General features: G+C 44.0%; 2 protein-coding genes across 3 annotated transcripts in view; one reads left to right on the top strand and one right to left on the bottom strand.

Moving 5' to 3' along the window:
* Window positions 1-22,909, bottom strand: LOC126253405 (transmembrane protein 222). Its single transcript, XM_049954706.1, has 4 exons — window positions 22,356-22,909; window positions 22,068-22,278; window positions 1,175-1,305; window positions 1-1,099 (listed from the first exon to the last, which is right to left on the bottom strand). The coding sequence occupies exons 1-4, from the start codon at window positions 22,484-22,486 to the stop codon at window positions 1,012-1,014; spliced, it is 561 nt and encodes a 186-aa protein (XP_049810663.1). The 5' UTR covers window positions 22,487-22,909; the 3' UTR covers window positions 1-1,011.
* Window positions 22,910-22,923: 14 nt separating this feature from the next.
* Window positions 22,924-27,830, top strand: part of LOC126253404 (forkhead box protein J3-like) — a 65,764-nt gene continuing 60,857 nt past the window's right edge. Inside the window, exon 1 of one of the 2 annotated variants that reach the window (XM_049954704.1) lies at window positions 22,924-23,055. The gene's annotated coding sequence lies outside the window, so the exon portion shown is untranslated. Of the gene's footprint in view, window positions 23,056-23,496; window positions 23,571-27,830 lie in introns of those variants that run through there. The other variant, XM_049954705.1, reaches the window with a different exon arrangement.

The following is a 27,830-nucleotide window of genomic DNA, read 5'->3' as shown; positions in this document are numbered from 1 at the left end:
TTTAATATTAGTCATATTTTATTACACATATGCTGTTTCTTTTTGTAAACTCATATTAAGTATTAAGTATGTTTTTAAAATCACAGAAAACATGAAAATAGTCATGATAAACAACTATTAGCTAGAAGACAAAAGGATTATGATCAACACACTCAATCAATAAATGAGAAAATTATTTCAGTAATAGTTTCTTCCACATTTATTACTTTTATCTCTTAAGCTAAGATGGGTGAATGGGTAGAGAAAGTGTGTGTGTCTGTGGGGGGGGGGGGGGGGGGGGAGGTTGATGGTTGATGATGTGACACGCAGAGGGGGTTGATGATGTGCCATGCAGAAAGACAGACAGACATGTGTGAGTGTCTTTCTGCTAAGAAATCAGTATCTAATAGGAAAGTCAAACAGGAGAATTTTTATTCAACAAGAAAAATTCAGGGCCAAAAAGTAGGGAGAGACACAGGATCACTGATGAAGTTTTCAACTTGGAGGGAACTAAGTACAAAACCTTCTGGTTCACATTTCTTACAGTTTACTTTACTCATGTGTGGAAAACACTGTGGCATGGAAAATTTATTCATTCTTTTTCACTTAAGAGTTCTTTTCCTAATGATCATGATACTGATATAACATTAAAATACAGAGAAGTACAGAAACTATAATGATGCTATTCTTTCAGTTCTGAATAGTAAAATAAAATATTTGCAGTAATATTTCAAAACTTTTAACATCATCTCCTTTTCCACTATATCGTTTGGTCAGTTTGTGAAAATGAGAATACATTAGGGAAATTAGTTTTTTATCACTTAACATATTTCACACATTTCTTTTCCACAATCATGTCACATTAAATCTTCTGGAATGTTTTCTTCCGTCACGTACATACAAAATATGCACACTTATGTCAGGAAGACACATTCAGATTGCACAGGTTTTTGTCTCAAGAAACATGCAGCAACATGTGCATTTTCTTCATAAAGCTTCTGTCCACATCTGTCTGGCTCATACAAATAGAGTTCACAGATTCCTTGTAAAAACATATACCACGCTAACGACAGTAACAATGATGATGAAGGGTGCCCATGTCTTCAACCAAGCTGCAAAACTGAAATGTACACGAGTTAGACTACATTTTTTTCAGTCATTAGTTAGCCAAATACCTTAAATGAGATACACTCACCTTACATAACGACCTTTAAAAAGAATATAGAAAGCTAGTTTGACCATATTCCATTTTTCACTACCATCATACTTCATCAGGTTTAATGCCATAGCGACATGTGAATGACAATTATCACAACAAAGATTATGCTGCAAAAAAAGATACAGCCTGTAACTGCAGTCAACAGATCACTGAAACACAAGTGGTAAAATATACGAGACTATTTTAAAACATCCACATAATGTATTATGGCTGCCTTGTAAGGACAGGGGATGTCCTTGTAATAAAGCATTCACTCAACAGACCATAATGAGAAACCCAAAACAATGATTTGTATAATATTCTAAAACTATAGTAATTTACGGATTTTATGAGAACATTTCAGGTGCACACCACCTTCACTCATCACTTTCAGTCTGTACAAAGCACAAATTTTGGAACAAGTGTCAACAGCTTTGATAGTTTTCGCCATTAGAAATGCATAACAGAACACATTTGGTGAGATTTTGAATAGCAACAGACTATTTGAATGGTGAAAAACAGGTAGGTGATTGCATTTCTAATAATACTGACCTACCATGAGAATCAGAGTAATGACTGCTCTGTTCCCCCCACTACTTTCCCATCCTATGAGAGAGAGAGAGAGAGAGAGAGAGAGAGAGAGAGAGAGAGAGAGAGAGAGAGAGAGAGAGATTTAAAATGCTGACATAAAAGACTCAAAAAATATGGACTTGTTTTAACACGATTATGTTCAGTAAATTAAATAAAAAATCATCAGTGTCGTATCTCAATGAGAAACTTAGCAAATAATGGAGATGTTGAATTGCAGACAGGCACAACAAAAAGACTGTTATGTTGTCAAATTCTGAAGAAGGCCTTGTGCCGAAAGCTTACTTGTTTAGCAATATTTTTGTTGTGCCTGTCTGTGACTTGACATCCCACTATATGGTGAGTAGCAATTTATCCTTTTCGTAATACTGTCATTATTCCATCCAGGAATTTCCACAAATTGAATCAGCCAACTCATACAAATACCTGGGTGTAACACTTTGTAGGGATATGAAATGGAATGATCACATAGGTTCAGTCATAGGTAAGTCAGGTGGTAGACTTTGATTTATTCATAGATTACAGTGGAAGTGCTGTCAGTCTACAAAGGAGATTGCTTACAAATCACTTGTGTGATCCATCCTAGAATATTGCTCAAGTGTGTGGGACCTGTACCAAATAGGACTAACAGGGGATTCTGAACATATACAGGTTTGTTTACTCCATGGGAGACTGTCACAGAAATACTGAAGGAATTGAACTGGAAGACTCTTGAAGATAGATTTAAACTATTCCAAGAAAGTCTATTAACAAAGTTTCAATAACAGGCTTTAAATGATTACTCTATGAATATACTACAACCCCTTACATATCACTCACATAGGAATCATGAGGATAAGATTAGAATAATGAGGGAATGCTCAGAGGCATTCAAACAATAATTCTTCCCGCACCCCACTCGTGAATGGAACAGGAAGAAACCCTAATAACTGGTACAATGGGATGTATCCCGTTCCATGCATCTCACAGTGATTTGCAGAGCTTAGATGTAGAAAAGGAGGCTTTAGCTATTAGGTATGCTGTAATAAAGTTGTGTTCCTACACAGAAACAAAAGCAGCTTTCAGTACTCTTCAGCACCAATCACAATTTCCTGAAAGGACAATATTAAGATAATTTGTTGTTAGTTGAAAAGGCAGCAGAAGACGTGCTTTGTTGTTGCTGCTGCTGCACATTTTAGTGATTTTTGGTTGGTTGGTTGTTTGGGGTGAAAGGGACTAAACTGCAAGGTCATCAGTCCCTTCATTTGTTAAGTGGCAAACCAGGAGTGGTTGTCAGAGGAAGGAGGTGAAAGGCAGATCCTGGAAAGCCTAAGTGTAGCTAACACAATAATAATAATAAAACAACAGAGATAAAAGTCCAGAAAACTGATAACACAGACAAGTCATCAAAAGATCAGTCAAGACAAGGCATTAAAAACCAAGGAATGAAAAAAATAAAAAGGTGAGAAGGAAAGAGGCCAGGTTGGGCCACTGAGGGGAAGCAGGAGAGAGGTGCTCCACCAACCCTTCAGGCAGTCAGTGAGGCCAAAAAGCCCTACCTTACAGGGACGACTAGAAACCACTTTCACAGGCAAAATGTCCGCTTTGGTGTCATCTGCTACCACCAGAGGTAGCGTGTCAGGAAGATTAAGATGTCGCCTCAAAGCAGTCAAATTAGGACAGTCTATGAGTAAGTGGGCCACCATCCGGCAGGTTCCACGTCAGTTGTAAGGGGGATCATCACGTCGGAGAATGTGACCATGTATCAGCCAAGTGCAGCCAATGTGGAGTCAACAGAGGATGGTGGACTCCCTGTGAGAAGCACGCAGGAAGACTGCCACGTGATCATGGTCTCCTTAATTGTCCTCAGTTTGTTTGAGGAGATCAGGGCAGACCACTCTGAGTTCCCGACTTCCTGCAATTGAAAGCGTATAAACAACCGAAGGTCCATTTCTGGGACCCCCATTTCCAAAATCGGTATCCCGGTAGCCAGCTTGGCCAACTAGCCAGCATGTTCATTTCCTGAAATTCCAACATGACTGGGGTTCCAAATGAAAATGACTGGCCATCCAGCTTGATGGAGGTTATAGACAAGATCCTGGATAGCTTTACCAGTGGGTGAAGAGAGAAGCATTGGTCCACAGCCTGAAGGCTGCTAAGGGAGTCACTACAGATTAGGGTACTCTTTCCAGTCCAAGAATTATCATGTTTAAGGGGTGGTTTAATGGCCATCAATTCAGCAGTGAAAACACTGCAGCCATTTGGCAGAGAGTAGAGTTCACTGCACTGTGCATGTTTGTACGCAAAACCTGTTCGTCCGTCGACTGTTCAGTCATCGGTGAAAACCATTTCTGAACCTGGATACGTCTCAAGAACAGGCAGCAAAAAATTGTGGCCAAAGGATACTTCAAGACAAATCCAAGGCCAGCGCACAAGCAATGAGGGCAGATGTGTCGTCTCACTGACGAGAGGCGACAGTGGAGGAAGTGCAGTTCCGAACAGAGAGACTTTAGGTGTGCAGCAATTGTAAATCCAGTTCTGGGTCACCGTTGAGGGAAGTGGAGCTCCTTTTCAGGAAAAAGGACATGGTAGTTGGGATGTTCAGGGAAGCTATGAATGTATATAGGGTAATTCAGCAGCTGCTGTTGGTGTCTGATAGGTAATGGAATGACTCCAGCATGGCTAATAGACTGTTCACAGGACTAGCTCAGAAGGCTCTTGTCACAATTTGGACCCCACAATGATGAATGGGGTCCAGTATCCTCAATGCAAAAGGTGACACTGAACCATATGTAAGACTCCCATTATCAAGACAGGACAGAATAAGGGCTTTGTAGAGCAGCAAATTGGTAGAGTGATCTGCACCCCAGCTAGTGTTACTGAGGCAGTGAAGTGTATTGAGGTGTCACCAACACTTTCATTTAAATTGGCAAAAAGGAAGATTGGCTTTAATGTCCCATCGACACTGAGGTCATTAGAGATGGAGCACAAGCTGGGATTGTGTCAAGGATGGGGAGGGAAGTCGGCTGTGCCCTTTACAAAGAAACCATCCCAGCATTTGCCAGGAGCAATTTAGAGAAATCACAGAAAATCTAAATCTGGATGGCCGGATGCGGGTTTGAATGGTCGTCCTCTCGAATGTGAGTCCAATGTGCTAACTGCCCCACCTCACTCGATTTAAGTTGGTGAAGATGGGAAACCATGTCAGCTGGGAATCAAAGACTAGTCCCAAAAAAAGCGGTGCATCTCAACTACAAAAAGTAATTGATTGTCTAAGTAAAGCTCTGGATGTAAGTGGGCAGTCGATGTTGACAGAAATTCGCGAGTCTTGGTGGTTGAAAACCAAAAGCCATGGGTGAGAGCCTACGACTGTGCCTTTCATATAGCACCCTGTGGGTAATGCTCACCAGCACCCACAATACAGGAGCAATAACAAAAGCAAAAATCGTAAGCATATAACGAGGATGATACCAAAGGCCCCACGTCTGCTGCTAGACCATTGATGGTCACTACAGAGAACTGAACGCTCAGTACAGAGCCCTGCCAGACCTCGTTCTCTTGGATATGGGGGGCACTGAGTGAAGCATCCATTTGAACCCAGAATGCACAGTGCTACAAGAGGTTCTTGACTAAAGTCAGGAGTGGACCCCGGAGACCCCACTCACATAATGAAGTAACAATGTGGTGATGCCATGTCATGTCATAGGCCTTCTGTAGGTTCAAAAAGACAGTGATGAAGTTCTGACAATGTGCAAAGGCCACCTGGGTACCAGACTCCAGGTGAACCAGATTATCAGCAGTGGGGCGGCCTTAGGAAAAACCACCCTGGGATACAGCCAAATGGCTGCCAGACTCAAGGAGCCGATGATGGGCTATGGCACTGGAGAGTTCCCATTCACTGAATGGAGTATTATATGGCTTCAGGTGGTGGGTAGTAAAAGATAAGTGCATTCACTCCACCCACTGTTTTATGAGTCGAAAGACGGGATGGTAGTTCTCAGACGGCAGATGCACAAGCGTAATGCTCAGCAAAACGTTCAGTGGCAGCATCTGAATCAGTATAAATGGCATCATTTACAGAAATACTTGGTACACCTGCAGGGGCTGGAAGCCATACAGGCATCTTTTCTTTGCCCATACCTGTGATGTAGGAGTTCATGATCCGATAGTGGAAACATATTGTTCCCAGGATTTTTGCTTTCATCATTTTATGAGATAGTGGATTCAGGCATGGAGCCGTTTAAAGGCAATGAGGTGCTCTAGTGGAGGGTGCCACTTATGGCATTGGAGAGCCCACATACGATCTCTAATGGCCTTAGTGATCTCTGGTGCCCATCAGGGTACCATCTTCTGACGGGGGATCCCGAGGAAGGAGGAAGAGGGGATGACTTGGTAGGCTGCCAAAAGAATCGCTGCTGTTGTCTGCTGAACAGGCGCCCGAATACTGCCTTGGTTTGTGCAGCTAAGAACAACAGCAGAGGTGAACCCATCCCAGTCAGCATTCTGAATTCATCAGGGTGGGCATACAAGGGAGCATCACGGAGATCATCGTGGACTCTCCAGTGGATAGATGGTAGAAGACCAAGGCTGTAAAGAAAAAAACAATGGTCGAATGAGTTTTGTGTGCCACACTGAAGTCTTTGGATGCACCAGAGTTTGAGGGGCAAAGATTGAGATGTGCCAGTAGAATTTTGGTATCTTTACCATGGCCAGTGATCATTGTTCCACTCCACAAAGGGCTGTGGGTGTTGAAGTTGTCCAAGACTAGGAAAAGTGGGGGGAACTGAGAGAGTAATGCAGACAGTACATCCTGGGACACAACATCATCGGAAGGAAGATAAACATTACAGGTGGTGAAATCATGATGTGCCCTTACCTGAATTGCCACAGCCTACAAAAATTCATCAAGAGGCACAAGGTCACTATATACAGAGTCCAGAACATACAACCCAACTCTACCCGAGACCCTCTCATAGTCAGTATGATTCTTAAAATAACCACTGTAGCCACAAAGGCCAAGGGCCCAATTTGCCGGAAACCACAATTCCTGGATGGTAAAACAGAATACACAGCAAGTGCTTAAAAGCTGCTTTAGCTCAGCCAGGTTGTGGAAAAATCCATTGTAAATACATTGGAGGATCAAACTGTCTGAACACTGTGGGGGCACGAAGTGACCAAGTGGGTGGGGAGCAGGTTATGACCCAGGGTCATGTACTGACACTAGTTCAGATATCAGGGGATCCACTGATATAGATTCCGTGGCACACTCCCTGGAGATTTTTGGTGCCTTTGGGGCAACCGGGATCTCCACCTTGGCCACAGAAGGAGTACATGCATAGTTCAGTGGCGTGGGGGGTCACCATAGTTTCCTTCATCTTAGAGGCCTTCCTTTTGTCCTTCCTCTCCTTGCAAGATGAGGACTGGGAAGGTTTTCCAGAACTGGTTTCAGGGACAGGGAAAGAGTGAGAAGTCTGACAGCCAGCAGCCTGTGGTTCCTTCAGCTCCCAGCTGGTGTCTGGCTGTGGACCAGCAGAGACCATGAAAGGGAGAGTCCTGAGGGACTTCTTCCTACTAGCTAGTGAAGCCAGAGGAGGATGAGGTGCCTCTAGCTGGGAGATGGGGGGGCGGTATCCCTGGCAAGTGGGGAGCCAATGCTCCCCAAGTGGCTGCAGTGGAAGCACTAGAAGGGCCCCCAGCTGTTGAGGGGGGAGGGGGGGGGGAAGGGGGGTCAGCCATCAGCCGATGGCTCTGAGAGCCCACTGTAAGAGGCGCAACAGTGGAAAGCACCATCGACAAAAAAGGTGAGACGTTGAGGCTGTAGCGTAAAATTATGTCATTTGTGTGGGATTAAGATGTTCATAACTTTTTCTGGCCTCTTGACATGTGAAATTGTCCAGGGTCTTGTACTTCTGGATTTTCTTCTCAAGATTAAAAATTGAGCAATTTGATGAGCAGGGGGAATAGAGCTTGCTGCAGTTTACACAGATGGGAGGAGGGGCACAAGTAACATTTACATGCAATGGATGTGCACAATCCCTGCAGACAGGGGTAGTGGTGCAATGGGAAGACATATGTCTGAAATTCACACACTTCAAGCATCTTATAGGAGGAGAAGTGTAGGATTTCATGTCACACAGGTAGACCATCAACTTGACCTACTCATGCAATGTATCACCCTTGAAAGCCAAGATGAAGCCCCCAGTAGCAACTCTGTTTTCTCCTGGTCCCCTGTGGACAAGGCAGATGAAGTGCACATTCCGTTGCTCTAAGTTGGCCCGCAGCCATCATCAGATTGCAAAAGAAGATCACGGTGAAAGATGACACTCTGGACCATACTGAGATTCTTCTGGGAAGACACAGTGACAGGAATGTCATCCTACTTTTCACAAGAGAGCAGTGCCTGTGGCTGGGTAGGAAATGACATTTTAATCAGGAGGGAACTGCTTTTCATCTCAGAGATGGCTGCAACTTCCCGTGTTTGTCTTCAGTGCCTTTGACAAAAAATAAAAGCTTTGTAGCCAAGAAGGTGTCCCTGTCAGTCCTAGTACAGACCAGGTATTGGGGGAGAATAATTTTCTCCTTGTTGTCTAGTCCTATGTTCCTCCAAAAGGGAAGGGAATGCATTGGGATTTTATTTCTTTGCACCATATGAGGCCTTTCCATTCGTAGAGACTGCTGGGGCTGTGTGGCCACCAATGGGAGAAAGTTTGTCACTTCATGTGCCACAGTGCCATCCACTCCAAATAGGTGCTCTCCCCAGGGGTGCTACCTAGCCCCTCAGCAACGGTTACCTAGCAAGTAATCCATAGCTGGGAGACCCCTTGCCCTAGTCATGACAGGCACATACTCCGTGGCATATGTGGGAAGTGTGCAGTGCAGGCACCGGACACCAGCTGCACTCAGTGTTGTTTGGTTTGTTGAAAAGGGGAGGAAAGGGACCAAACTGCAAGGTCATTGGTCCCTTGTTCCCAGTAGAACAATCAGCCAAGGGAAAGAAGAAAATAAAGAACACTTACAGCACAATAACAGGAGAAAGGAAGAACCAGAAGAACACCAGAAGGACAACAAACACTACAATGGACAAAACAGGACAAGAAGACCACAAAGAGATTCAAGAAACAGGCAGAGGATATTAAAAACAAGAAAGTGGATTACCATGGCTGGCTGACCATGAGAATAAAAAAGGAGAGCCAGCCACTCTGCGACACATTAAAACCTCCACCCTAAAAGCCCTAGGATGGAGGGCACAGAAAGGACATGCACTAAGACTCAAATCAAATGATAAAACACACCCTCACGAATAAAACATAAAACTAAAGCTGCTGTTGAGGCACTGTCACTCAATACCGAAGGTAGGGTGCTGGGAAAGTTAAAAGTGCCCCGCAGTGTGGCTAAAAGTGGGCAGTCCAGCAAACGGTGGACGACTGTCATTTGGGAGCCGCAGTGACACTGAGGTGGGTCCTCGCAACTGAGGAGATAACCATGTGTGAGCCATATATGGCCAATGCGGAGTAGACAAAGGACAACTGATTCCCTGCGAGAAGCCCGCAGGGAAGACTTCCACACATTCACAGCCTCCTTAATGACACACAGTTTGTTGTGCATACTGTTATGCCACTCCGTCTCCCAAAGCTGAAAAACCTTGTGGCGTAAGACGGAACGCAGGTCAGTTTCAGAGGTGCCCATTTGCAGGAGCAGTTTCTGCGTAGCCGGTTTGGTCAGCCTGTCAGCAAGTTCGTTGCCTGGGATTCTGACATGTCCTGGGGTCCACACAAACACCACTGAACGACTGGACCATTCCAGGGCAGAGATGGACTCCTTGATGTTTAATACAAAGGATGGCAAGGGTAGCGCTGGTTGATAGCTTGTAAGCTGTTCAGGGAGTCAGAACAGGGAAAAAACAACTCACCTGAACAGGAATGGATGTACTGAAGTGCACGAGATATGGCCACAATCTCTGCAGTGAATACACAGCAGCCAGTGGGCAAGGAATGCTGTTCAATATGGCCTCTGTGGACATAGGCGAAGCCAACATTACCATCAGCCATTGAGCCATCGGTGTAAACAACTTCAAAGCCCCAAAACACGTCAAGAATCGAGAGGAAGTGACAGTGGAGAGCAGTGGGGTTAATGGAGTCCTTAGGGCCATGCAAAAGGTCCAGACGAAGCTTCGGCCGAGGTGTACACCATGGAGGTGTACGTGAATGAACCTCTGGTAGAGGTGGCAAAGAGAAGGACTCCAGTTCGGAGAGAAGGGATTGCACGGGAACGACAATTGTGAGCCCTGACCTGGGCCACAGATGCGGGAGACAAACTGCAGCAGGTGGGAAAAGGAGATGGTAAATCGGATGCCCAGGAGAACTACAAATGTGTGCAACATAACTGGTGAGCAGTTGTGCACGTTGGAGGGACTCCGGCCTTCACCAAGATACTGGTCAATGTACTTGATCTAAAAGCTCCTGTCGCTAGGCGAACGCCACAGTGGCGCATTGGGTCGAGGAAACGCATCACTGAGGGCGCCGTCGAACCATAAACCAGACTCCCATAGTCAAGGCAGGATTGAACAAGGGCTCTGTAGAGCTGCAACAGCATAGAGCGATCTGCACCCCAGTTGGCGTTGCTCAGGCAGTGGAGAGCATTGAGGTGCTGCCAGCACTCCCACTTAAGCTGACGAAGGTGAGGTAGCCAAGTCAATAGGGTGTAAAAAACCAGTCCTAAGAATTAATGTGTGTCCACTACAGTGAGTGGATCATCATTAAGATAAAGTTCAGGTTCTGGATGAATGGTATGACGCCAACAGAAGTGCATGATACACGAATTCGCAGCTGAAAATTGTGCTAGTGCCCACGACTGCGCCTTGTGAATGGCTCCCTGTAGGCGCCACTCAGCAACACCAGTACTGGAGCAGCAATATGAAATGCAAAAGTCATCCGCATAAAGATAAGGGGAGACTGATGACCTTACAGCTGCTGCTAGGCCGTTGATGGTCACTATAAATAGAGATGCACTCAATACAGAACCCTACGGAACGCCATTCTCCTGAATACGTGGGGAACTATGGGAGGCACCAACTTGAACATGGAAAGTATGGAGCGACAGGAAGTATTGGATAAACATCGGGTGCGGGCTATGGAGACCCCACTCATACAATGTGGCAAGGAGATGATGTTGCCAGGTCGTGTCATATGCTTTACGTAAGTCAAAAACGATGGCAACCAGATGTTGGTGTCTGTAAAAGGCTGTTTGGACGGCAGACTCAAGGGACACAAGATTATCAGTGGTAGAGTGACCCTGGCAGAAGCCGCCCTGACATGGAGCCAATAGGCCACATGACTCCAGGACCCAACCCAACCTCCGACACGCCATACGTTCCAGCAGCTTACAGAGAACGTTGATGAGGCTGATGGGCCAGTAGCTATCCACATCAAGCGGGTTTTGACTGGGTTTTGGCACCGAAATGATGGTGCTCTCCCGCCATTGTTATGGAAAGACACCATCGCACCAGGTCTGGTTGAGGATGACAAGGATATGTCACTTGTAGTCAGATGAGAGATGTTTTATCATCCGACTGTGGATCCGATCCAGCCCAGGAGCTGTTCCGGGGCAATGTGCAAGGGCGCTGAGGAGCTTCCATTCTGTAAATAGGGCATTATAGGGTTCACTGTGGCATTTAGTGAACAAAAGGACTTTTCTTTCCATCTGCCGTTTGAGGGTGCGAAAGGCTGGGGCGGGTAGTTCTCCGACACAGAGGCTCTAGCATAGTGCTCAGCAAAGTGCTCGCTAATCGCATTTGCGTCTGTAGGTAATGCACCATTGATGTTAATGCCAGGGATACCTGTTGGGGTCTGGTACCCAAAAGCACGTCTGAGCTTTGTCCCGACTTGAGAAGGTGGTGTATGGCACCCAATGGTCGACACGTACCTCTCCTAACACTCCTGTTTCCGCCGTTTTATAAGCTACCGAACATGGGCACAGAGCCACTTAAAGGCTATTAGGTGCTCTAGGGAATGGGCGACTTATGTCACTGTAGAGCTCGTCAACCCTCTTTAAATGCCTCAGCGACTTCCGGTGACCACCAAGGGACCGTCTTTCACCAGGGGCACCCTAAAGAACGAAGGATCGCGATTTCCACTGCAGAAACGATCGTTGTAGTGACCTGATCAACGACAGCATTGATGGCACCAAGTGGGGGAGATTCAGAGGTGACAGCAGATGTGAAGGCTTCCCAGTCTGCCTTGTTTAATGCATATCTGGGTAGGCAGCCAGGAGAGCGACAGGAAGATGGGGAATTGGTCACTACCACACCGTTTGTCATATGCTCTCCAGAGGCTAAATGGGAGAAGGATACGACAGCAAACTGAGAGATCAATGGCTGAATATGTGACATGTGCCACACTGAAATGTGTGGGGGCACCTGTATTTAAGAGGCAGAGGTTGAGGTTGAGTTGTGACAGTAAATTTTTGACCTCCCTACCTCGGCCAGTAAGCATGGTGCACCCCACAAGGAGTTATGCATGTTAAAATCTCTCAAAGGTAGGAAAGGTTTAGGAAGTTGATCAATCAGTGCAGCCAATACATTCATGGGTACTGCACCATCTGGAGGAAGATATACACTGCAGACAGTTATTTCCTGTGTTGTCCTTATCCTGACAGCCACAGCTTCAATAGGGGTTTGAAGGGGGCACAGGTTCACTACATACTGAGTTCAAGACATAGACTCAAACTCCACCTGACACTATTATAGTTGCTACAGTTCCTGTTAATATCCCTTATAGCTGTGGAGGGCAGGGGTCTGCATTGCCAGGAACCAGGTTTCTTGGAGGGAAATGCAGAAAGCATGTGTAAAGCTTAACATTTGCTATAGTTCAGCCAGGTGATGGAAAAAAACACCGCAATTCCACTGGAGGATTATGTGATCGTGAGACTGGGAAGGCATGAAACACTCAATGAGGTAGTCTACGCCTCAGGGTCACCTGCTGCCACCAGATGAGTACCTGTGCGATTGACATCTGACATCCACTGCGTCTGAGGGCCCAGTGAGCTCTAGGTCCTCAGAAGATGCCAGAATCTCCAGCTCATCCTCAGACACAGAGATTGTAGCTAATGGTGGTGAGGGGGCCACTGCAATGCCTTGGTTCTTGGGGGTCTTTTTCTTTTTAGGTTTCTCTCGCTGCTCCTTAGGTTTTTCCGGCTGGGATGGCTTCACTGATTCAGTCTCAGGGATTGAGGAGGACCATGAAGCCCTATGACCAGCTACCTGTGACCTGTGGTTGCTTCAGCCACTGGCAGGTGTCAGTTTTGCCACTGGTAGGAAACTGGGAAGGGAGTGGCCCAAGGTATCCCCTCCTGGCGAGAGGAGGCGAAGAAGACTTACACTTCTCCAAGCTGAGAAGTGGGGACTGATGTCCCCGAAGGTTGGGGAGGAGGGCGGGTGTGCTTTTGAAGCAGGTTGTGCAGTAGCAAATGGGAGGGAAGTGCCACTTAACATCACGGGAGCAGGTGAAGTATGACAGCTCTGAGAGCCAACTGTATGCAGCGGAACGCAAGATGGTAGAACTGTTGTCATAGCGGTGGCATAGATTGACGTCTTATGCACAGGATGTAGCCTCTCATATTTTCTCTTAGCCTCAGTGTAGGTCAGTCGGTCTAGGGTATTGTATTCCATTATTTTTCTTTCTTTCTGTAGAATCCTGCAGTCTGGCAAGCAAGGCGAATGGTGCACTGCGCAGTTGACGCAGATGGGAGGCGGGGTAATGTCTCACCCTCGAACGCTAAGATGAAGACACCAGTGGCAACCTGATTATCCCTCGGACCCCAGTGGATGCGCCAGATGAAATGGACACCTCAGTGCTCTTAATTGGTGTGCAGCTCATCGTCAGACTGCAAAAGAAAGTCCCTGGGAAATATGATACCCTGGACCATATTTAAGCTCTTATGGGGCATGATGTAAACGGAAACATCCCCCAGCTTGTCACAGGTGAGTAGTGCCCGTGACTGGGCAGAGGATGCTGTTTTGATCAAGACCGATGCTGACTGCATTTTGGACAAGCCCTCCACCTCACCAAACTTATCCTCTAAATGCTCCACAAAAAACTGAGGTTTCATTGTCAAGAAAGATTCCCCATCAACTCTCATACATATGAGGTACTGGGGTGAATAAGCTCCACTCCCATCCTTAGCCTGGCATTCCTCCCATGGTGTGGCCAGGGAGGGAACGATTTGGCGTCATATTTCTTAGCATTGAAGTTAGAAGTAGACTGCTTAGAGACTGCTTCTGTTTGAGCACCAGCAAGAGATGACGTACTATGCTTCATGATGTGTGTCGTCTGCCCTGACGCCACCCACTCTGACCAGGGGCCCTCCCCATGGGCGCCACCCAGCCGCAGCACAGGCCACCTGGCAGGACGGTCATTGCCAGGAGTCCCGATGCCCCAGGGTGACGAGCATCTTCTCATTGGCATACGTGGGGAGTTAACGGCGCAGGCATCAGCAGAACGATCCCTGTGTGGTCGGGGGGCTACAACGAACAGGGTATATGGCGGCCCCACCACAACGGACTGGCTACCACGCTGGGTATCAGGAGCAAAAGAGCTAAGAAGTCCATTATCGTTGACAATGCAGAAAGCGATACAGCACAGAGGATGGAGGATAATGCACCCATGAGGGTGACCTCGCTCAACAGCTTTAAAATGAGCGGAAGTGCAGATCTATGTCAACGAAGGATGCGAGAGGTCTCAGTGCCTGATGGATGCTATGCACCATGTAAGGCACCCTTCCCCAGTTGGCTCACTCGTCAGGAAAATTTTGAAAAATGGAAGTCAAACCCTATAGGGGATTATCACATAAAGGCCAAAACATGTGAGACTAGAATGAGATTTTCACTTTGCAGCGGACAGTGCGCTGATATGAAACTTCGTGGCAGATTAAAACTCTGTGCCGGACCGAAACTCCAACTCGGGACCTTTGCCTTTTGCGGGCAAGTGCTCTACCAACTGAGCTACCCTAGCACCAGTCATGCCCAGTCCTCACAGCTTCAATTCTGCCAGTACCTCGCCCCCTACCTTCCAAACTTTACAGAAGCTGTCCTGCAAACCTTGCAGAACTAGCACTCCTGAAAGAAAGGGCACCGCTGAGACATGGCTTAGCCACAGCCTGGGGGATGTTTCCAGAATGAGATTTTCACTCTGCAGCGGAGTGTGTGCTGATATGAAACTTCGTGGCAGATTAAAACTGTGTGCCGGACCGAGACTCGAACTCGGAACCTTTAGACTTTCAAGGGCAAGTGCTCTACCAACTAAGCTACCCTAGCACCAGTCACGCCCCGTCCTCACAGCTTTAATTCTGCCAGTACCTCGCCTCCTACCTTCCAAACTTTACAGAAGCTCTCCTGTGAACCTTGAGAAGCTTATGTCCACGAATCAGCACGCTTTTAGAATGCATCGGTTGTGCAAAACTCAACTTGCCCTCTTCTCACATGGTATACTGAGAACAGGCAGATGCCATATTTTTAGATTTCTGGAAAGCATTTGACACAGTGCCTCATTGCAGGCTGTTAATGAAGATACGAGCATATGGAATAAGTTCACAGATACGTGAGTGGTTTTTTTTAATGGTTTTAGGGTGCAAAACTGCTATGGTCATAAGTGCCCATCGTGTGGCTTAGGGAAGGGTAAAAACTTGAATGTTAAATCAGGGGCAATGGGAGCGAAACTCAAGAAGGAGAGAAACTAAAAACAGAAGGAAATCGTAGAAAAATTCTGGGCGGGGGGGGGGGGGGGGGGGGGAAGATTGTTGTCTCTCCTCCTTCCCCCCCCCCCCCCCAAAAAAAAAGGTTCAAATGACCGATGTCATCTCACTGACACTGATAAACTCAGGGATGCGACTGGCTGAGTGCATGTAATATGTTAAAGGGGAAGATATATCAGGCAACAACTGTGACCGGGTGCATAGTGGATTAAAATATGGGCACTGAAGTAAAAGGTGTATCACTGCCCATGGTTGAGAGCAATGGGGTCAAAACGGAGGAGGATCGCCACTTACAAGATGTCAACAGCTAAAAAGACAGTGCCCTATCCGGAGTCTAGTTAAAATTAGCTCTTCCTGGTGACAATAAACTTTAGTGGGGGTACTATCCTTGGGAAGCTGACAAAGGTTACAGAGCAGGCAGGTACAGGGATGAAGCCAAGGTGGCACTGTACCCCCATTTGTCAAGAAAGTTTTAGGAAAGTGGAAGGAAAAAGAATGTAGCAGTTGACAGAAGCAGACTCCCGATGCTAATAGAGAGGAAGGGCTGCCTGTAAACCCTAAATCCAAGAAAACATTGAAAACAAGGGCATGGGTCAGATGAGCAGGTATGGAAGACAGATGACTAGTGTAATGACTCAGTAGGACAGCTTGTCGAATGGACAGCAGAGGTTCAGCTGTCTCAGTATAAAGGCTCTCCACGGAGCTAGTGTAAAAAGCTCCAGATGCTAAACGTAATCCATGGTGGTGGACAGAGTCAAGACACTAAAGAATAGACTGCCATGCAGAGGAGCAAACTATGCTTCCATAGTTCATTTCGAGTGCACTAAGGTGCGATATAGGCAAAGGAGGACCACTCGGTCTGCTCCCCAGGAGGTACCACTTAGAACATGGAGGGTGCTGTGGGATCGTAGACAGCGAGCCAAAATATTTGAAATGTGGGAAGACTACCACAGTTTTCTGTCAAACATAAGGCCCAAGAATTTGGCAACATCCGCAAATGGAAGGTTGACAGGGCCTAGATGTAGAGAAGGCAGAGGAAACACTGTATGATGCCAAAAATTTACACAGATGGTCTTACTGGGAGAAAAGTGGAAGCCGGTTTTGGTGCTCCATGAGTGGAGGCGATTGAGACACCCTTGAAGACATTGTTCAAGAAGGTTGGTCCATTGAGAGCTGTAGTACATTGCAAAATCATCGACAAAGAGGGAGCCCACGACATTGGGAAGGAGATAATCCATAATTGGATTTACGGCAATGGCAAACAGTACAACACTTAGCATGGAGCCCTGGGTCATCCCGTTTTCTTGGGAGAAAGTACAGGAGACAGTAGTGTTCAGCCACACCTTAAATGTGCACTTTGTCATAAATTCGCGAATAAAAAGGGGTAGCCAACCTCGAAAGCCCCAAGAGAACAGTGTGCTGAGGATACCTGTCCTCCAACACGTATCATATGCCCTCTCCCGATCAAAAAATATTGCTATCATTTGGTGTTTCCTGAGAAAATTGTTCAAGATGGTCAACTGCATAACAATGCTTTCGGAAACTGCATTGGGACTCCTGCCACCAGCCTAAATGGCAATTCACCATATGCTCCAAAACCTTACATACACTACTCGTGACAGATATGGGGCGATAAGCTAGATGGGAGATGTTTGTCCTTCCCAGGTTTTGGAACAGGAATGACAATAGCTTCCCACAATCTTCTGGGAAAGGTACTGTCAGTCAGTCCAAATTCGATTATAAAGGTGAAGGAGGTAACACAGACTATGGTATGATAAATGCAGCAACATCTGGACGTGGATGCCATCCAGTCCTGGGGAGGAAGAGTGAGATGATAAGAGTGTGTGTTGGAGTTCCCACACAGAGAAAACAGTATTATAGCTTTCGCAATTTTGAGAGGAGAAAGCAAGAGTTCGCACTTCCGCTGCTTGTTTCTTCAGAAGAAAGGCTGGCAGGTAATTTGAAGAGCTTGAAATCTCAGCAAAGTGTTGACCCAATGCGTTAGAAATTGCAACATGGTCCACTAAGGTATCATGCGCGACAGTGAGCCCAGAGATCGGGGATATGCCAGATAACTGTCAAATTCGACTCCAAACTACAGATGAGGAAGAGAAGGAACTGAAGGAGATGGTAAAGAAGTCCCAGCTTGCCTTCTTGCTGTTGCGCGTACGTAATTGCTTATAGCAGATACAATTGGCCATTGTAGGATGGTGGCAGAAAACACGTAAAGAACGTCTCTCGTTGCGTATTGTGTCACGGCACGTCTCGTTTCACTAAAGAACTGCAGGGGGGTGCCGGGGCAAAGGTGAGGTACGAGGCATTGAACATTCCGCAGCTGTAAGAATAATTTCCGTAACATGAGTGATCAGATCGTCGATGCTAGGAACGTGATGGTCATCGAATGTCGCTAGAGAGGAGAAAAGTGTCCAATCAGCTTGGGAAAACTTCCAGCATCTTGGGCACATAGGTGGCAGTTGTGGCTGCAATCGAAGGACACATGGAAAATGGTCACTTGAGTGTGTATCAGCAAGAGCGAACCATTCAAAGTGCTGAGATAGCTGAACAGTACCGAACGAAAGGTTCCAATGAGAGAAGTTTGACATGGAGGCAGACAAAAATGTAGGTTCCCCAGTGTTGAGGCAAACAAGATCCACGTGGTGGAAGATGTCAATCAATAGGGAGCCTCACGGACAAGGATGCGGAGATCCCCAAAGTGGGTGGTGGGCATTGAAGTCCCCAACCAGCAAATAGGAGGGTGGGAGCTGACCAAGGAGATGAAGGAGATCAGCTGTTGCCATTGGTGTGGACGATGGAATGCATATAGTACAAAGGGAGAAGGTGTATCCAGAAAGGGAAAGAAGTACAGTGACTGCTTGGAAGGAACTGTTTAAGGGGATTGGGTGATAATGGACAGTATCATGGAGAAGAATAATAAGTCCCCCATGTGCCGGAGTGCCATCAACAGAGAGGATATCAAACCGGACCGGTCGGAAATGAGGGAAGACAAAGCGATCATGGCGATGTAGCTTTGTTTCCTGAAGACAGAAGATGGCCGGGGAGTAGGATCATAAGAGGATCGACAATTCATCCTGATTGGAGTGAATTCTACGGATATTCCAATGGATAACTGACATAGGGCGGGCAGAAAAGGTAAAAATCTCACCACAGTTGCCATCAACTCAATGACCGCTGAGAGCCGTCGGCCGATGGTATGGCATGGTATTCAGCCAAAGGCAGAAGATCCTGATCCATAGGTTGCTCAGGGGCCTCTCCTGCTGCCAGTGATTGGCTGGTGGATCGGCTGCCAGTGGTGCATCTCGGCAACACGGAAGACAGCCGAGGGCAGCTACCGCTGGGTAGCGCTGTAGATGAGACATGCCATGGCGGAGGAAGAGAGGAACTTTGTTTCTTTTGAGCCTTCTTGGAAGCATGGTGGTGAGAAGAGGGAGGAATTGACAGTTGGGAGGTCAGGGTACGTAAAAAATCTTTGCAACTATGCTCTTTTTTGGAAGTCTGGGCATCCAATCTTGGGGCCCGGGACTTAGCAGGAGCCGATGAAGGATGAGCCTCAGAGTGAGCAAGCAATAGTGGCGAGGATGAACAGGCGATCTTTGGGCTGGCCAATCTGATGACCATAGCGCTAATGGTGAGATCACAAGTCTGTGTGGCTACCTCCTTAGTAGGCTGAGGAGATGCAAGGACAGTGCTACATTTACCTGCTGGGAGCACAGTGGGCTTTCTACTGGTGAATAACTTACGAGCAGCAAATGTGGATGCCTTATCCTTAACTCGGATTTCCTGAATAATTCATGTATCTTTGAAAATAGAGCAATCTCTAGAAGAAGCACCATGGTTTCCCATACAGTTGATGCAACGAGTGGATGGAGGTGGACAATCACCCTCATGGGCATCCCTGCCACATGTAACGCATTTGGCCGGATTGGAACACGACAGGCTGGTATGTTTAAACCGCTGACACTGATAGCAACACGTACGGTTGGGGATGTAAGGGCGAACTGAAATGATCCCATATCCAGCTTTAATGTTCGCAGGAAGTTGAACTCTATCAAATGTCAAGAAGAGAGTACGAGTCGGTATCAAGTCCTTGTCAACACTTTTCATGACTCTATGTACAGCCGTTTTGCCCTGGTCAGACAGGCAGTGTTGAATGTCCTCATTCGATAATCCGTCAAGCGAACGTGTATAAACTATCCCTGCATGATGAGTTTAAAGTACCTCCACCCAGACAGGGAAGATTTGTAGCAGTGTAGTTTGCAGCAATTTTTGTGTCTAGGGGGCACTGACTGTTTCTAACAACAAGGTGCCATTTTGTAATTGGGAGCAAGACTTTACAGGACCTGCAATTGTGTTGACGCCTTTCTGAATAATGAAAGGATTGATTGTGGAGAACTCTTGACCTTCGTCAGACCGAGAAACAACTAGGAACTTTGGCAATGATGGAAAAATTGTTCGCGGCTGAGACTCATCTAGCTTTCTCTTGTGGGCAGAAGTTGTAGGAGTAGAAGAAACCATTGCGAAAGTATCCCCCATGATTACCGGTGTCTCCGATCGCGCGCTCCTTCCTCGTGGGGGCCCCTCTCTGAAGTCACTCCCGCCTTAGGTGATTGTCCACACCTCAGGTAACACCTCCCGAGAAATGATTGGAGGGACCAAACAGCACTTTCGGAAGGTACCAGCTAGGGTAATCACTCCTCTCTGGGTCCGGCCTTTACCAGGGCGTACATACGTGTTCTAGCCTACTTGTCTACCTGGGGTGGGGAATTCCGCATTACCCCGGCTATGTGTGTTGGCCTTCAGACATGCACAGGGAGGAAAGAAATAGAAAGGGAGCAACAAAGAAAAGGAAAGAAGAGAGGTCTCAAATGATGCAGTGGAGAAGAAGGTAAAGAGAAGATCCAAGGAAAAGAGAAGGACAAAGAGAGGGCAGAGACTTTCCAGCAGAGAGAGCAAACAAGAGAAACTACGTCTTACAGTTAAAAGCGTCCGTCTCCAGACATAGGCACGAAACATACTCCCAAAGAGAGGGAGAAGGGGAAGGGAAGAAGTGGAGGGAGGGGTTGGGGAAGAATGGGGGATGGGGAGGGATGTGGAAAAGGAAGGTATGCAGTCTGGATAGGACAGAGAGCTGCAGTAGCTCAGGGTCCCGTGTTCTCCATGCACATATCCCCAAAAGAGTTGTGGACCCCCTGGGGGGAGATATGTGAGTGGCATGAAGACTTATTAAATAATAGAACCCAGTATAATAGAACCCAGTATATTGTCCTAGACAGTGAGTGTTCATCAGAGACATTGTCAGGAGCACCGCAGGGAACTGTGATAGGACTGCTACTGTTCTCTATGTAAATAAATGATTTGACAAACAGAGTGGGCAGCTATCTGCAGCATTTTGCTGCTGATGCCATGGTAAATGGCAAGACGTCGAAGTTGAGCGACTGTAGGAAGATACAAGATGATTTAGACAAAATTTCCCAGTTGGTGTGATGAATAGCAGCTAGCCCTATATTAAGAAAAATGTAAGTTAATGCGGATGAGTTGGAAGATCAAACCTGTAATGTTCGGATACAGTATTACTAGTATTTCGTTTGATACAATCAAGTCGTTTGAATATCTGGGTGTAATGTTAAAAGCGATATGAGATGGAACGAGCATGTGAGAACTGTGGTAGGGAAGGCGAATGGTTGATTTTGGTTTATTGGGAGAATTTTAGGAAAGAGTGGTTGACCTGTAAAGGAGACTGCATATAGGACCCTGGTGCAACCTATTTTTGGGTACTGCTCAGCCTAAGGATTTTTTTTGTAAATGATGCAGCTATCCACAGGCTGAAAAAAAAGCTGCACAAATACTGTCATATCTTGAAACAATCTCAATGTAATGCAAAGTTTGGCAACTGGCTGGAAATGTTCAGGAATAAAAATAATCGTGCATTTCACAAAATAAGTAAAATATCAATGAGTTACTGACATTGGTAGGGTACTGAAAAAGTGCAATCAATCTACAAAGAAGACTGCTCACAAAACACTCATGCAACATATCCTAGAATATTGCTCAAGTGAGTGGGATCCATATCAAATAGGACTAACACAGGGTATTGAACACAGGCCTTTACAAAGAAGGGCAGCACAAACTGACACGTTCGTTTGACCCATGGATGATCATCATAGAAATATTTTAAAAACCTTTAATTTCCAGGCTTGTGATGATACACACCAACCAACCCACAAAACTCTACTTACACGGTTTCAACAATCAGTATTACATGAGGAACCTAACAATACACTGCAACCCCCTTGGTATAGCTCCTATATGGACCACAAAGACTACATTACACTAATGACTTTATGCACAGAGGCAGTGAAACAATCAGTCTACTTGCACTCCTTATGCAAATGGCACCACACAAAACCCTAATGTGTGATATGACTGTAAGTACACTGTGCTATATGTTCTTCCGAGTGGTTTGCACAGTACTGATTTAGAGGTACCATAGTTAAATGTGCATATCTGAAGCATATATCATATGTCACGATTCTGTTTCTACATGTCAGCAGTTCCTCACCATTCTTGACTTGTATTCTTCAGAGGCGTCTATCACGGCGCGATCCCAGCCACTTGCTCCTCCTGCCGCTAGTTCTGGTCTGAGACGCCAGTATTTGGTTGGCTTCCCGAATGCCATGTTGTCTTCTGATACAAAATAGGGTCCTGCAAAATCTCTTATCACACCTGAAGACATGGCAATTCCCATATGCCCTATAAATGGAAAAATCCATCTACGGAAAAGGAAAAAAAAATTAGTCAATAATTACGAGACGTGCATTCTCATGTTTGAATGTATCCCTAAACTTACGTTAGTAAAGGCAGTGGCGTCCACACAATGGAAAATGGGTATCTTGCTCTCCTGTGATCCATCAGCGGCTCCATTAAATTTTCCGTGCTGGATTTTTGGCAACTGTTTGTGTTAATTTCAGCTTCGTTCATGTTAGAATATAAGCTATGACATAACTACTGGTACAAGTCGAATAAATTCCGTGTGCGGATCATACAATGTTTTAACTTCCCTTGAAATACAAATACAAGAACAACCATTTACGTCTGTCGATCAACGACTAAAACACAATTTTGTACAATTTGCGTCTATTTGGGTTGTTCACGAAAATATCAAGGGAGTTTGTCATTTTTCACGAACAGTACTTTCTAAATTCCTTGTCTTATCTGTATCTCTAAATGAAGTAGTGTCACTCTTTCATTAATGAAACTCATGACCACTATCACATTCAACGTCAAACCGAATGTTGTTGACAAACTTGCATTGTTTCACGTCAACACACTGCGCAGCAGACGACTCTAAAAATTTATTCGATCCTACATCCTCCCGTACCTACTTTCTTATAGTTAAAATTCGGACCACTAGGTGGCTTTAGTCGGCAGCGTAGTTATTACACAAGGGAATAAGTGTTGTGCGAAATTAGCTGTCAGTGTAAAAATTTTCAGAAACGCTAACGTATTATATTTTGGATTCGTTGTTTGTATTTTTGAGATATTATGAGGTGAGTAACGATAAAATCATTTTGTTAAATAAGTGAACGGCAATATTCGTTCTTTTTTAGGTTACGTTTCTTTTAATTTAATTCCTAAATATGTTTGAACGTTCGGTGAAAGTCTTATGGTAACCAAACTTTCGTTATTTATTATTTAATTGTGCGGTACATACATTTCCCGTGTCTCACGTGATAGTTTGAGGGTATTACTTTTGAACGCCAGTGAAACCAAAAGTAGTTTTTTTGAATTGCAAACTTGCTTAGGTTAATTTGTAATTAATACTTTTGGGTATATAGTTTACATGCTGTTAAAGTAAAATAGCAATAAATCAGGATACTAACGTTGTTCTCATCTTAGATGAGGCGATTTATTATTGTCGGCCAGTGAAGCACGTCCTCATAGTTTCGCAAGCTGTATCTGCAGCATTAATGAATCAGGTGGAAGAGGAACTGCATTTTCGTTTGTATGGGAGGCGAACCAGGGCTTCAGCGTAGATTTCGAACCTTTCATCTGCCCTGGTTTGGTAAATAATGTACTGTACCTATTGTTTGTTTACATCCTCTGTTTACAATAGGATGATCAAGATAGTCTGTGGTCTGTCGGTTTCGGTGTATAAATTTGTGCAAGTGACTTGGTGTAATAGTTTAATTGATAAGCATAGTGCTGAATTTAAAATTACAACTGTGATGACAACGACAGGAAATAGTAAAACTAGTGTATTGAGCATTAGACAAACAGTCATTAGATAAATAAATAAATTGGTATTGACTGTAGTAATATCAAAATAACAGCAGCATAAATAAATAAAGCGAACTGTGTACCAATGGAAATGTTGGCCTGAGTGCAATCACAGCTTTACAACTATTGCTACTGATAAAGATAAATAGCTTAATCCAACCAGCTTCATCAAGTCTTGGTTAGATTGGATGGTGGTAGCTTGATTAAGACATGGATGTCAACACATTGGTAGAATACTTCCAGCCAACTTTCTCATCTTGTTATGGGGCAGATATTTCTTAACATAGGATTCAGTTGACAGTATAGATTTCCATTTTCAATACCTAAATCATTCTGAGTGATGTGATTCATGTTTAGTATCAGACAAAACTTAAGATTTCAAAGAGATGTAGTCTAACAATTTGTTATATGTCCTAAAATTTTATCAGCTGATGTACCACCACCATTACTACTATTACTACTGCAGGATGATGGTTCAAACCCACATCTGCCCATTCTGATTCACATTTTTCGTGATTTCCCTATATCACATCAGACAAATGCCGTGATGGTTCTTTTGAAGGGGCATGGCAGACTTCCGTCCCCATCCTTCCCAAATACTATGGGACCGATGACCTTGCTGTTTGGTCCCCTCCTCCAAACGAACCAACCAACCAATATTTTGCAATATTTGTGCACATACATTTGTTGTCTGTTTCACTTGCCATCATGGGGGCAACTGGATTTGCTTTTCAATATTTAAGCAGGCACCTTTGCATTTAGTTTTCTCATAATTACATTTATGAAGTGGTGTGTGGTGGCAAAATTGTAGTACAGTGGGATATAGCAAATTTTTGTTGATTGTAATATAGTCATGATAAATGGCCATCAAAGACCTGGTCACACATTGTTTTATTCTCTTTAGAGTACTGAGAAACTCTCATGTGTATCATGATAGATTTTTTAAGTAAAGCACTATTATCATTTATCTTATCTTGTCTGTGGTGCAAGAAGTATTTATCTATTAAATATTTGTATGAGGGTTACCACCCCAAAAAATGTATGTCTTACAATGAAAAATATGCACAGTGAATATAAATACTGTAGATTGTTTTTGTCTTAAAAAACCAATTAGATTTGTATTTTTTAAATGTATGGGTATTACAGTGGGCAAATAAAAATAATTAAAATGTCATGGATAAAGAATCCAAGAGAATAAAGGTAAATGAGTGCAAATAAAAATTAAAGACAGTTATTAAAATGATGTGGAAAAGGATAAAAAAATTAAAAAAAATTAGGGTGAAGTGGAGTCAGTGTAACCATGGGGTTAGTGTAACCACGGCTTATGGTGCCTTAAAGAAGCTGTATTTTACCTCTGACCTATCACACATATTAATTTACTCCTTTCTTTGTTATATTTAACCATAAGTTGTTGAATCTGACATAAATTGGTAATTAATTTTTGGACTTGAATTGACGTCTGCATTTTCACTCTGCGAGTGAGTGACATGCTCAGAATTTGGTGGTCTGTCATTTTTGCAGTTTTAAAGATAACTGCACATTTTTTTGGTTACAAACTAACTTTTGCATGAAAATTTCAAATATGAGATTCATTTTACTCTACTTATAAAGCTCTTGATATGCCAGGCATGGTTACACTTACCCCAACATCTTCCCATGTGGGGCAAGTGTAACCAGGGGGGTTACACTTGCCCCAAACAAACTTACCGGAACAGATTTATTTATTTAAGCTGTAACCTTGTTTTTGCTATCACACTAGATCAACTAAACTGGCCTTCCTGTACATATGGATACCAGAATACCTGATGTGCTGGATTTGTAGGCCCACTAAGTTTGTGTGAGATATATTTTATTTTTTATTTAGTCTACTATATTTTTAAACAACGGTTCCTTTTATAAAATATCACACAGTCCGACAGTGTAGTCCCACTGGTAAAACAAAGAAGAAAAGGATTGCACCAGGAGCTGAAGTTACCACTTTTCAAGATGCCATCTATAAAGAAAAAGATTTCAGAGGAAACAAGAATAATAAGTAGAAAGCAAAACAAAAAAGCATTATCGACATAAAATAGGGTGTGGTAATGAAAAGTAAATCTTCCAAACGAAGTGCTGTTACTTTATCCGAAATGGCATTTTGGAATGTTGTGGAAAAAAATCCCTGATTGATCATGTGAGTAACAAGAAAAAAAGACGAAGTTGAATCAACAAGTGAAGAAAGTGAAACTGAAGGAGGCCTATCTTTAATAAGTGATGATGAAGAAAATGGGACCATAATAACACTGGCCAATCTAAGGAAAGAAATGATAAACTGTGAAGAAGAAAAAGAGGCAAACTTTTTTGAAGCCAAAGATAAAATTACAGTTGGAAACTATGTTCTGGTAGTGTTTGGAACAAAATGTAAGAAAGTTCATTTTATTGGCCAAGTTACCAAAATTAGTGATTTAGGAGATCCAGAAGTGATTTTCCTCAGATGCAAAAATAAGATAAAGCGTGGCACCACATTCTACTGGCCTGATAGAAGAGATGATACGGAAGTTCCATCCTCTGATGTCATTTCAGTGCTGCCTGAGCCTACTTTGAGTCACAGGGGAGACCTGACATTTGGTGTTACATTTGATTCATACAACATTCAGTGACTAAATAATAGTTAGGGCCTAAGTGTGAATATAATAAGTTGAATTAGGGCAGTTTAGCATTAAACACAAATTGCCAACAACTTAAGTTCAATTACCATGAAAAATAATAGAAAGTGAACTTATAAAGTGAATTTTTCTTTTCTCTTGATACTAGATATTTTATTATTTTTGTTAAATTGCCTACTAAAGAAAAAATATTACTTTTGTGGAATTTAAACTAATAAATTACTGGCCTAAAATAAAAATAAATCATCTATGAAGCATTCTGTTTCAGTGTTTTATGGTTTAGGCTAACACTTATTTTTTAGTTTAGCTAACATTTTCTGTGTATTTCATAATATACAAAGAGGCATGTGCAAAAAAGTTCATATCTTGAGTAAAATTTAAGATATTTTAAAAATTTAAAAATCCTCAAATTCAGTAAAAATTGGGTAATCAGGTCACTTACGCCTAGTCTCTTTTACAATGCTGTGTATGGGTACAACGGTGCGGGGTTACACTTGCCCCGAACCATGGGGCAAGTGTAACCTCACAACACAAAATTTTGAAAACAATTAATTGACCATATAATTTCTTTTTTCAAAAACAAAATGTAGATTGTTTAAAAGACAATAAGTCTTTAAGCATGAGAAGTTTCAAAATCATATCTTCAATAACAAGTTGGCAATTTGGTGTCAAAGTTGAACTATGCCAAAACGTGGTTACACTTATCCCACTTCACCCTATTTCAAATAATTAATTGAAGAAAAATAATGATCACAGACACTTCAATAGAGATTTGGAAAAACAGATGACACCTACCACATCTCAAATCCGTGAAATGTCAATCAAGAACACCCTCAGCCTTCTGTATTGCCAGTTTCATTTTATTTTTGCTACCAGTTTCAGCACAACACTATGGCATCTTCAGGCCCCCGGACTGAGGTGTAGGAAAAATCACACATCTTGTACAATCGAAATAGGGGCAACATACTCACCGGTATCCACAGAATTCTTTTTAACAACACAGTCACTTCATTCGTCAATGATTGACTGTTAGATAGTGAATGTTTGTCTAACTGTCTGCAAAAAGCAAAAGAATATAAGGTCGTGCAACCACCAACTTTTACGATGTTATTTGCATCACCATTACAAACACCTGGGTACATAAGTGCACATGTAATGAAGCACGAAGGAGAAAAGGAACAGCTTTGAGCAGCTGGGGGTTTGGAAAAGTTACAGGCAGTACGCAGACGGTCACTTACACACAAAACTTGAAGCACAAAGCAGAGGAGCCATTTCTTCAAGCCTCACATCCCCACAAGGGAAGCAGAAGAGCTATGAGAGATATAGATCCAGCTAAAGGAATTAGCTGTAAAGCAACAGTAGACAACTGGATTTTATATCCAAAGATTTAGATTATTTTCAGT

Source organism: Schistocerca nitens, chromosome 4 (genome assembly GCF_023898315.1).
Source record: "Schistocerca nitens isolate TAMUIC-IGC-003100 chromosome 4, iqSchNite1.1, whole genome shotgun sequence".
NCBI classification, from domain to species: domain Eukaryota; kingdom Metazoa; phylum Arthropoda; class Insecta; order Orthoptera; family Acrididae; genus Schistocerca; species Schistocerca nitens.
This window is presented reverse-complemented; position numbering and strand designations above follow the sequence as displayed.